At 39.9% G+C, this 13008-nt stretch overlaps 1 protein-coding gene across 1 annotated transcript; it reads left to right on the top strand.

Annotated features, from left to right (window-relative positions):
• Window positions 1-1534: 1534 nt before the first annotated feature.
• LOC141152650 (olfactory receptor 12D1-like) lies at window positions 1535-2464 on the top strand. Its single transcript, XM_073637209.1, has one exon. It carries the CDS (start codon window positions 1535-1537, stop codon window positions 2462-2464), a length of 930 nt encoding a protein of 309 aa, XP_073493310.1.
• The last annotated feature ends 10544 nt before the right edge of the window (window positions 2465-13008 follow it).

The raw sequence follows: 13008 nt of genomic DNA, 5'->3' as shown, positions 1-13008 counted from the left end.
AGTGAATAAATAAAATAGAAATGTAAATCAAATCAATATTTGGTGTGTCCGCTCTTTGCCTTCAACACACGTAATAATGATCATTTTCATATGTAGGTTGAAACACAGTCATTAGTTGAAATAGGAGGCTTAAAACTAGGTGAGGAACAACCAAACTCTGCTACAAAGGTGAGGTTGTGGAAGACAATTTTAAGTCACAGGCCATACTCTATAGCAAGACTGAGCACAAAAACCCCTCACCAGGTAGTTATACTGCATCAGCAAGGTCTCTCCCAGGCAAAGATTTCAAAGCAGATTGGGGTTTTAATAAGTGCTGTTCAAGCTCTTTTAAAGAAGCCAAAGAAATGGACAATGTTGAAGACTGTAGACTGAGAGGTCAGCCAAGGAATCTTAGCGCTGAAAAAGTGTTAAAATTATTTAATAACTTTAGATAATTTTTAACAATTGGGAGCGGAATTAAAAAAAGTAAGCTAGTGTTGATGCATTTTTGCTTTACGTCATTTACTATGTTGTGTTCGCTTTTTATAGATCATTAGGAATGCATCATATGTTAATTTATTTTTTTAAATACTTGCAGAATAAGAAAATAATGAGAAAAAAATGTTGATATTTTTATTGCGAGATTTTTTTTAAATGAACCTTAATAAAATATATTTTCTTAGTCCACTTAGATTGGAGGATTTCAAAATTCAATAATTTGATCATATTTTGATTGTATACCCACCTGTAATGCCTATCAAGGCATTACAGCTTGTCAGTGATCCACTGGCAAGTAGTCTATTTGGCTAATTGGAATATGCTCATGGCAGACAGTAAGGCTTTTTTAAACTCCAGGCTGTCATGGACACATTGGGGTGCCAATGTGGTGATGGATGGAGCCCTCCCTGTTTCTCTTTACCCTAAGATGCTATGACGTTTATTGACCACAGAATTAAAGAGACCACTGCAGTAACAGCCCTCCTGTAGTTTTGGGCTGTCCTATAACTATTGCTGTGTAGTCACATTGTGACACATTTACCAGCCTCCTTGGAGTGGTGATTGGATTTACAATAATAGGAATTTCAATACATCATTGTTAAAATTAAAAATTGATGGGGTGCAGAGTGGATTTTAATGAGAAACAAAAATGAACTTTTTAGAATTTACCAAATGGCGGCAATGAAACAAAGAGTGAAAAATTTAAAGGGGTCTGAATACTTTCCGTACCCACTGCATGTTGATTTTTGATATGTTTGACATTACTAAGGTTGAGCTTGCAATAAAGACCTGGAGAGGCATTGAATACAGTGATAAGAGACCTCAGAGTTTTTTTACATGTCTTTTCAGGGCAACGGCAATTGGAGTACTTGTGATTCATGGTGAATCAATTCGCCCTTAATTTAATTTTTGGGAAAAATTTTCCGAAGGTTGGGAACTTAAATTTAAAAAGTTTTGCTTATCAGTATTGGATTATTTTTCTTAGAATACATTGGGTCTATAAAATGCATTGACTGTTTTGATTTTCCTATGTTGGGTTCCAAATATACCACTCACAATGAACTCAGATAATTTAACTTCAGTATCTTATTTTGTCTTAGCTGGCCTAGAAGTTGAGGCTGATCTTCAGGTGATTCTTTTCTTCAGTTTTCTGGTAGTATACATAATAACCATCATAGCAAACATGTCCATAATGGTTATAGTTGTTTCTGATCTCTCTCTCCATACACCCATGTATTTCTTCCTATGGAGTCTGGCTTTCCTCGACATCTGTTACTCATCGGCTGTTGTCCCTAAGATGCTCACAGATCTTATGTTTCAGAAGAAGATAATCTCATTTTATGGTTGCATGCTACAAGTCCAATTCTTCCACTTCTTGGGTAGCACAGAAGCTATATTATTTTCAGCAATGTCCTATGACAGATATATGGCTATTGCATTTCCTCTGAGATACTCAATAACTATGAGTTCTACAGTCTGTCTATGTTTAACCTTGTGTTCTTGGATTCTTGGGTTCTTCCATGCATTGTTGCACACCATAATGACTTTTAGGCTTCCATTTTGTGGGCCAAATATAGTGAAACATTTCTACTGTGATTTTAAACCATTGCTTAACTTGGCCTGTACAGATGTATCTGTTAATTTGAAACTGCTTCCTAGAGTTACTGGAACACTAACTATAACAACCTTAATGTTAACGATCCTTTTCTACATCTTGATTATCAGAGTTCTTGTCAAAATAAAGACCTCACAAGGACAAAAACGAGCATTGTCTACATGTAGCGGTCATTTTACTGTTGTTACGCTTCAATATGGAGCAGCTATTTTTATTTATGCTCTACCATCTAGAAAAGACACTTTCGGTCAAGATAGAGCAGCTGCCATTATGTTTACTGTCATAACTCCAGCTTTAAACCCAATTTTATATACATTAAGAAATAAAGACATGAAGAAAGCAATGAAAAAGTTATTCAAAAGATGTAATTGAAAAAAATATCATATTGATGTACTCCACTTTTCTCTCCGATAGCAACTTATTTTCAAAGCTGTTCGTGAAATCCACTTATTTAAATCTTTCTCGTCCCAAGCAGTGACCGATGTTCAGCATTTACCTGGAGAAGTCCCCTGCACTGTGGGTCCTTTAGGTTTTAGGGTTGGAGAATCTACTAGTTATCACATCAGTAAAGATGTAGCCTTATTATTGAGTATTAATAATGTAGAACAAGCGGAATTTAATGTGCATAATATTATAGAAATAAAATCCTTTTAGGGAGGTGTAGCCTCCACTTATATGCCCCCTATTTCAGCAGTAAATAATATTGATCTTTTTCATGACCTAGTAGTGAGGGACGTAGAATCCCTAGTTTACCCTGAATTTCCAAAGAAATTAAATAAAAGGGAACAGCAGGCATTAAGGGAGTTAAAAGGGTGGAATGACACTGTTCCGTGGAGCGGATAAAGGAGGAATATAGTTCTGATGACTAAAGAGTGCTATATACAAGAAGCTATGTGGCAACTAGCAGATGTTAATACATATACCCTCTCTCACAGGATCCCACCACCAGATTTAAAGGGCAATTCTCTGGAAAGTGAAACCATGGTGTCAAATTTCAAATTTGTGTTAGAGATTGAATTTTCATTCTTCCTAGAAAGAACACACTCTAAATTAATGGAAAAAACTATAGCCACATAAATATTGAGCAGATTGTCTTAGAATTCGCTTTGTAAACTTGAATGTTTCTTAATAGGAAAAAAACACACAAAAGTATCTTATTTTGAAACAAGTTCCACCCAATAACTATCAGTTGCATTTAACTCTATTTAGTTATGATGAAAGACAAATCAGTTCACTACAAATTGCACACATGAAAGAATGGGTAGTTGCATTCTTGAACACTTGAGACTATACTTTAAATTCCACATTTCATTGTCCCGTGCATCACGCAAAATCTTCATTTTTTTCTTCTTGTGCAAATAAAAAGTACATACATATTATTAAATATTGAAATACACGTTCAAAACAGAGTAATAACTAAGATAATATAATTGAAATAATTCCCATACGGTCCACTGAGAAACAAAAAACAATATATCATGTGTCCTGTGCATCACGGCTCAAAGCACATTATCTTCAGACTTGTACTGTCCTCTTGAGTTCACCAGGACTGGAGTTGTTGTTTTCTTTAGAATTTGTCCTACTGAGTAAAGTAACATATCAGCCTTCACTGGCCATTTCCAGTAGGTAGTTTTACCTGCTTGTACCATGATGGATATCTCATATTCATTCTCTACTCTTCCCATTCTTCCACCAGGACAGAGTTTCCCATCATACTTGACTATGACCCAGTCACCTGTTGTATAGCAGGCTGAACTAGCTGCATTCATTTCTACTCCAGGGCTAAGAGCATTCTTAAAAGCAAGCAAACATTTATTTGGAGCAGCTTTAAGTATATGCATGGACTTAATCCCTGGAATTGGGACACTTTTCCAACTTTGAACTCTGTTTAACCCCATTCAAACACATGGGTTTGAATGGGGAGCTATTCTTCACAGAAATTCGCATGCATTGTTAATTAATGATGCAAAATTCTGACACACACAGGGCAGTGTACAGAATTCGTTTTAGCCTTAACCCCCTTGAAACCCATAGGTTTCAATGGTGTCCGATAGTGCGCCGAAATTCGGTCCGAATTTCTGATCGAAAATCGGAACACAATTCGCCAGTGTGTTTTAGCCCTAATGGTGCCCTTAGTTAGTTATCCACCTGAAACTTTCCTCTTTGTTCAGATTTCCTCCCAAAAAAATAGTTAATCAGTTGCAATATGGAAAATAAAATAACAATATAACCATATAGGCAGACGACAACTGATGAAGATAAAATTTCTCATCCATCATACATGAAATGTCTCATGTAGGTAGTGTGACAACTGAAGGGAAAAAAATGTCCCGTGCATCACACACAAAATGTCCCGTGCATCACACACAAAATGTCCCGTGCATCACATTCACAATTAGTCATTTTTTAAGTGTATATTTAGGAATTTTTTAAAAAAGGTTCAAGCAATATCAAGAAAAACTATCATTGCAGTCCAAGGCTGAATATGGCTGTGAAAAGCTTCTTCAAATCACAGAAGTAATGAACTAAAGCAAGTAATAAGCTTCAAGCTCATTTCTCTGAGTCCTGTGCATCACGCATATTTTATGTAATTTTTAACATTCCTTTTTTGATATAAGAATTTTTCTTTTCCTTAAAATGGAATAACAGGAAGGTGTAAATACTTGTAAAAGTGATTAATCAGTAGACATAAAATAATCTAGGATGTTATATTCATTTAATTACATGTGAATGTCCCGTAGATCACGCAGAGAATAACCCTAAAACCAAATTGAGGTCGTTTCTGAACAGACAGGTACAAAAAGGTATCCTCGCATGTAAAAAAGCTGAGAAATTACTTCCTGAATTCCCACTGAGAGCGTATTGGTATTTCATCCCCAAGGTCCACAAGTCTATGTCAAAACCACCTGGTCATCCCATCATTGCAAGGATTGGATTGCTGACAGAACCCTTATCGAAGTATGTTGATTGGTTATTACAACCCTTACTGAGAGATGTACGCTCCTATGTTAAGGATACTGGGTCATTTTTGAGATCCTTAAGAGATTTTGAGTGGCAGGGAGACTTGAAATTGGCCTCTGTCAATGTGGAAAGTTTATATATGAGAATTTCACACCGTCTCAGCATCGAGTTGTTGCGCAATATTCTTTCCCACACAGACAAAAATGAGGATTTCATATAATTTGTCTGTGAATCGATTGACTTCATTTAGACGCACAATTCCTTTAAATTCCTGGAAAGGGGTACCTCCAATGTACTGGTACCGCAATGGGCACACCAGCAGCTTGTGCCATTGCAAATTTGTTTTTACCTGTTTTGGAAGAAAAATACATATACTCCCCTGAAAACCCTTATTTGAAATATTTGAAGATGTTCCCATGCTATGTCGATGACATACTCATTGTATGAGCGGGGAATGAAAGAAAGTTTCAGGAATTTGTAGACTTCCTTAATGATAAAAATAACATGAATATGTTCTTTACATCTATTTTCAGGGGCTCAGAATTATGTTTTTTAGACATTAAAATAACAATCACATTATCCCATGGATAATATAATCAGTTCATCTATCATTAAAAACTGGCATATTCTCCATTCTGATAGGGATCTCCAGAATATAATAACATAGAAACCTCTCATAACATATAGACGTGGCCCCAGCCTTAAGGATAATTTGGTCAAAACCGTATCATAAAACCCTCCTCTAGCTGGATTAATAAATGTAATGTGAGAGGAAACTATAGATGTGGCTCGTGCCACTTATGCAGTGTTCATTTAAATCATAATCCTATTTATTTTGGGGGGATCAGCCATCGGGTCACGGACCTGATAACCTGTAGAATGCAATACGTAGTATACATCCTTCTGTGCCCATGTGGCAGGCATAATATAGGCAAAATAATCCGGCCACTATTCATAAGGCTTAGAGAACCCAGAAGCCTTGCAGTTTGCAGGTTCGGAAAAAGTTTCTTTACCTATTCAGGGTGGTAACCTAAATAAAATCCTCCTTCGCAGAGAAGCCAGGTGGATAATCCGTTCTGGTGCGCAGGGCCCGCCAGGTTTAAATGAAAAATTGGATATTGCGGTATTCCGATAACTGTAATTTTAAATTTCACTTTTCATTTGTTTTAATGGTTTCCTTTGTATGTTATTGGTGTGTCATTATGACGTCAAGTGGAGTGGAGCTTGTTTTTAGGTGCATTTCCTTAATCATAGAATCAAAGAATGGTAGAGTTTGTAGGGACCACCTTGGTCATCTGGTCCAACCCCCTGCTCAAAGCAGGATTCACTAAATCATCGCAGACAGATGTCTGTCCAGCCTCTGTTTGAAGACGTCCATTGAAGGGGAACTCACCACCTCTCGTGGCCACCTGTTCCACTCATTGATCACCCTAACTGTCAAAAAGTTTTTTCTAATATCTAATCTGTGTCTCCTCCCATTCAGTTTCATCCCATTGCTTCTAGTCTTTCCTTGTGCAAATGAGAATAAAGATGATCCTTCTACAATGTGACAGCCCTTGACATATTTGTATACAGCTATTAAGTCTCCTCTCAGTCTTCTTTTTTGCAAGCTAAACATTCCCAAATCCTGAAACTGTTCCTCATAGGACATGGTTTGCAGACCGGTCACCATTCTGGTCGCTCTTCTCTGAACTTGCTCCTGTTTGTCAATGTCTTTTTTAAAATGTGGTGCCCAAAACTGGACGCAGTATTCCAGATGAGGTCTGACCAAAGAGGAGTAAAGTGCGATAATGACTTCACGTGATCTAGACTGTATGATTCTGTTAATACATCCCAGAATTGTATTTGCCTTTTTTGCTGCTGCATCACACTGTTGACTCATGTTCAGACTATGATCTATTAGTATACCTAAGTCTTTTTCACATGTACTGTTGCTTAGCTCTATTCCTCCCATTCTGTATATGCTTTTTTCATTTTTATTGCCCAGATGTAGTACTTTACATTTTTCCCTGTTAAAAACCATTCTGTTAGTTACTGCCCACTGCTCCAGTTTATTTAGGTCTTTTTGAATCCTCTCTCTCTCTTCTCTAGTGTTAGCTATCCCTCCTAGCTTTGTGTCATCAGCAAATTTAATCAGTTTACCCTCAATTCCTTCATCTAAATCATTGATAAAGATGTTGAACAATACAGGTCCCAGGACAGAGCCCTGTTTTACCCCACTAGAGACATTTATCCAACTGGATGTGAAGCCATTTACGACCACCCTTTGAGTCCGATCACTAAGCCAGTTATGAATCCACCTAACAGTTGCCTTGTCCAATCCATACTTGCTCATTTTTTCAGTAAGGATGGTGTGAGATACTTTGTCAAATGCTTTGCTGAAGTCAAGATATACTATATCTACTATATCTTTCCTTCCCACACTGCCTCATACCTGAATCCGTGGAAGCATGCTTGTCATGCGAAATGGTCGTCGTCCTAACGTCTGATCCATGACCCGCTCCCCCGCATCCTTGCTTGAAAGATTGCGTGAATAAAGCTGAAGAATTTTACCACACATAGGGTGCCACCTGTTCATCTCTATGTTGCTTCACTCATGAGGACTTATTTTTTGGTGGTGCTGCACCTGTGACCTGAGAAAGCCGTGCAGCTGACTCACAGTCCAGGACTCCCTAAAGAGGTAGGAGTTGTATGCGTAGTGCTGGTTTCTGAAATTTACTTGACCTTATTAAGTGTGTCGAGATCAAAAAATGTTTATTAATTTCATTCCTTTATTTCTACATTAATTTTAAAATAAATCATAAAAGACAATGCGCTTGCGCAGCCTGGCCAGAGATAGAAGAACAGATCAGCCACTACAGGTGAGAGGGAGGAGGATGAGGATGAAGGACTGTGGTACTGGAGATGGCAGTATGCGTAAGTGCTGACCGCAAACCGCCATCTCCGGCGCTATTAGGACACATACCTCAATCTCTGGCGAGGCTGGAGGAGTGTGGCGCCGAAGTTCACACCTGCGCATAGCGCGATATCCAGCGCCATTTTGTTGAAGACACTGTGTGAAAATTTGTCTTCAACAAAATGGCGCTGGAGATCGCACTATGCACAGGTGCAAACTCCGGCCTTGCCAGAGATTGAGGACGTGCTACAAGGGAGAGGGGAAAAGGTGAGTAGGAGTGTTTTTTTTGTTTTTTTGTATGGATGGAAAACAGCAGAGCAGGCAGAATGGGGAACCAGGACGGGGGAGCAGGATAAAGGAGCATATACGAGGATGGGGGAGCAGGATGGGAGAGCATATACCATGATGGGGGACCAGAATGAGGGAGCATGGTCCAGGATGGGGGAGCAGGATGGGGGAGCATATACCAGGATGGGGGGACAGGATGGGGGAGCATATACTAGGAGGGTGAACCAGGATGGGGTAGCATGGTCCAAGACGAGGGAGCATATACCAGGATGGAGGACCAGGATGGGGGAGCATATACCAGGATGGGAAAGCATGGTCCAGGATGGAGAAGCATATACCAGGATGGGAAAGCATATACCAGGATGGGGGAGCATGGTCCAGGATGGGGGAGGATATACCAGGTTGGGGGGACCAGGATGGGGGAGCATGTACCAGGATGAGTGACCTAGATGGGGGAGCATATACCAGGATGGGGGAGCATGGTCCAGGATGGGAGAGCATAATCCAGGATGGCAGAGCATATACTAGGATTGGGGAGCTCATACCTGGATGGGGGAATAGGATGGGGGACCCAAATGAGGGAGCATATGCCAGGATGGGGGAGCATATTCCAGGATGGGAGACCCAGATGGGGGAGCATATACCAGGATGGGGCAGGCAGATAAGGGGGCCATATACCAGGATGGGGGGGAGCATGTACCAGAATGGGGGACCAGGATGTCAGAGCATATACTATGATGGTGGACCAGGATAGCAGAGCATATACCAGGATGGCGGACCCGGATGGGGGAGCATATACCATGATGGGGGAGCATATGCCAGGATGGGGGAGCCGGATAAGGGGACCATATACCAAGAAGGGGGGGCATATACCAGAATGGGGGATCAGGATGGCAGACACAGATAATGGAGCATATACTAGGATGTGAGGAAAATATACTGGGATGGGGGAGAATATACCAGGATGGGGGAGCATATACCAGGATGGGGAACCCACATGGGGGAGCATATACCAGGATGGGAGAGCATATACCAGGATGGGCGACCAGGATAAGGGGACCATATACCAGGATGGGGGACCCGGATAAGAGAACTATCTACTAGGATGAGGGTGAGCATGTACCGGAATGAGGGACCAGGATGGCAGCGCATATACAGTTGAAACCAGAAGTTTACATACACTATATAAAAAGACACATACACTATGCATGCATGTTTTTCTCAATATCTGGAAGAGCATATACCATATAGGGGTCCCGGATGAGGGAGCATATACCAGGATGGAGGGGAGCATATACCAGGATGGGAGGAGAGCATACACCAGGATGGGGGAGCATTCGGTTTCAGTCATGGGGTCTGCCCGGTGCCAGTTCAGTCATTGCTTTGAGAATACAGAGCAGCCGCTGAAACCCTGGCCTTGACTGACAGCCGGCTTCAATGTAGAGCCAGTGTCAGTCTGTGCCAAGTGCACAGTTACAGGGGACGCGCTGTTTACCGCTGTTTTTTAAGACATTGTGTCTGCGAGTTTGCAAATACATTGTCTTCAATAAAATGGTGCCGGATAGCACAGAATGTGCATGCACTAACTTCGCGCTATTTTATTTAAGTAATGTACTAAAGAGTCAACATAGCAGTGCGCATGCACCGCCCATCGCCATTACCCCTATGGCTGCCATGTGCACACTGCTATGTTGACGTTGTAATACATTACTTCAATAAAATGGTGCCGGAGTCACAGCATGCGCATATCGCGCTATCCGGCACCATTTTAATGAAGACTCTGTCTATGCGAATTCGCAGACACAGCGTCTTGAAAAAAAAATGGAGCCGGAAATGTACCAATAAAAATGCTCGCCACCCGGGCGTAGAACGGGTTCAATAGCTAATTGTTTATAAACAAGCATGGAAATGTTTTACCTACAGAAATAATCAGCTGTGATCCCGGCTGTCCTGTCTGTATACTCTTTTGCTTCTTCCCTTGCCCAGGAGATGTGGTATGATCAGACCATGTTCCTGCATGGTCAGACACAGACAATACACAGTACACAGCAGGGGCACATTTATATGATTGTATCAGCATAGGAACAATTTTTTAACACATCCAATTGTGGAACTTATTTTTATTCCATTATCTATGGATTAAAATGTACTTTGTTTGTGGGACGCCTTCAAGTCCCGCTACAATGCAATCATTTTACTTCATACTGCACGGAGATCTATACTTGTGCTTTTCAATTTTCACTGTAATCAAAGGCTTCATTAAAAATTTAGTAAATGATTTTTTTTTCTAGATTTTTTTAACCCCTTTCAGACATCTGCCATACATGCATGGCAAAAGTCAAGAGCAAATGTATCAACAGGGCTCAGAGATGGGGCTAGCCTCATCCGATGGCGGTGATGCACAGGTAGGAGTCAAGCTCTGACGCTATGGTTAACCTTTTAAACACTGCTGTCAATCTCTGACAGTGGCATTGAAGCCAAGTGGTATAGGAGGAACGCTGTAACAAAAGCCCAGCTCTCCGCCTATCTTGAGACCACAAGGTGCTGATGGGTTGATATGGAAGCTGGGGGTCTGCTGATGATCTCCAAGTCTACCCTCATGGTATTCTGTTGAAACCTAGCCTATGACTGGACTTCAAAAGAGAACGTGATTTTTGCTACATACAGCCATACTCAGGTATTGATGTATATGTTAAAAGTAATCAAATATTCATAGGTTCATGTGCCCTAAGGGGACTAGAAAACAAGGTAAAAAGTAAACAAAAAAAGTTTTAATAAATACAATAAAGATATGAAAAAAAATAATAAAAAAGTAGTATTGCTGTATCCATAAAAGTCTGATCTGATCTATATGAAAATATAAAGTTAATTACTCCCAAATTGCATTTTTTGGGGGTCACCACAATGCTGCAAAAAATGCAATAAGATGCAATCATAATGTTTTACCCTAAAGTTATATCAATAAAAATACCAATTCACCATGTGAAAAACAAGCTTCACCGACAACAAGCCTCCATCAACATAAAAAGTTACAGGTCTCAGAAAATGGTGTCAAACAAAATACATTTATTTTCAAAAAAAATTTCCACCTTTAAAATGAAAAAAACCTGGACAAGTTGGATATTGCTGTAATCATACTGACCTGGAGAATAATGTCAAGTCATTTTTATCAAACAATGAATAACGTAAAAAACAAAACCAAAAACAATGTCAGAATTGTGTGTTTTTTTGCAATTTCGCAGCAATTGGAATTTTTTCTTGCCAGTTTCTCATTCATAGTGTGGTAAAATGAATGGCATCATTCAAAACAAAAGTCATCCTGCAAAAAAACAAGCCCTCATATGTCTATGTGTACGGAAAGGATGGTTATGGCCCTCGAAATAAGAAGGGAGAAAAACAAAATTTGTTGCGTCAGGAAGTGGATAAGCATACTGTTCCACACCCACACTGCAGCCGCGTTCACACAGTGTCTTTGTCAGTTGCTTGGTATTGTACTGCTGGCATCAGCCAACAATGAAAGTCAGCAATAAAATACGTGAGCTCGGCTGCAGATATCAGGCAGCACTCAATCAAGATATCTCAGTGCTCAGTATACAAAGTGAGGGGGCGCACAAAGCTTTTGGCCATGCCAAGGGTGCACTGAATTCCACACATCTCAATCTAATTGAACATTGGTGGAACATCCTGTAAAAGGAAGAAATGCTTTTTATTTTTATTTTTTTCAGATTAATCAAGCATAACTCATACTGTGTCTCATATGTCAATGGAATACACAAGAGGTCTCATTATGGTCAAGAGTCACAAGTTTCTATATGTACAACTTAAGTCATTGAGTTGTCATGCTCTAGGCAATGACTTTAGGCTGTAGCCTTCTATCTCCACTAAATAATTAAAGCCTTCAAGTAATAATTTTGCAATGTAGTTAAATGGGATTTTTTTTTATTATAATTGTATTCCATAGATTGTCTGAACACCAAGTGCTTGTAATGATTACTCTAGGTAAATGTTCTTCAATTATTTATGTATGTTATTATGGTTTTAGCCCTTAGTGGGTTTTCTCCAATGCGTAGACTCAAATCCCCAATAATAAAATAATTGTAGCATAATCTTGGTGCCATTTCCATCAGGAGACTAGATGTTATTAAGCAAAAAATGCAATAAATGCTGAAAAAAACAAGAATTACAGTCAGAATCTAAGTGTTTTACTGCCAGTATACAGAATAGAGGATAGAAGATCGTAATGTGCTTCTTTTTGAGCCACTCCTTTGTTGCCTTGAGTATATGTTTTGGGTCATTGTCTTGCTGGAAGACACAGCCACGATCCATTTTTAATGTCCTGGCAGAGGGAAGGAGCTTGCCACTCAGGATTTCTCCATGGGCAAATGAGAAAGAGCAGGAGGAACAGGGACCATTCACATAAATATCAGGCCAGTCAACCACACATGTGTTGTAGGATATGTTTCTGTACCAAAAGGAGCAGTTTGGCTACACAGTTATAGGGCATACAGTGAGTGGAATGCCTACCAAAAATTTCGAGGCACTCCAATGCCCTTGGAAGTGACATGGAGGTCAGAGGGCCTTAACTAAACCGTTTTTTCCATTTATAGCAACTGGGTCTCCTGTACACAGTTGGCCTAAGCAGTGAATGGAAGGCTTTCCAAAAATTATGAGGAACTGCAATACCCCTTGAAACAGACGTGGATTACAGCATGCTAAAAACCTTCTATCCATTATTGGGGAGTGGGTCTCCCTTAGTGTTCGCCTATGCATT

The sequence above is a fragment of the Phyllobates terribilis genome, unplaced genomic scaffold (genome assembly GCF_046119375.1).
Source record: "Phyllobates terribilis strain yellow unplaced genomic scaffold, ASM4611937v1 Scaffold_6__1_contigs__length_29720123, whole genome shotgun sequence".
In the NCBI taxonomy this organism is placed as follows: Eukaryota; Metazoa; Chordata; class Amphibia; order Anura; family Dendrobatidae; genus Phyllobates; species Phyllobates terribilis.
Note: the sequence above shows the minus strand (reverse complement) of the source record. Positions and strands in the feature narration are given on the sequence as shown.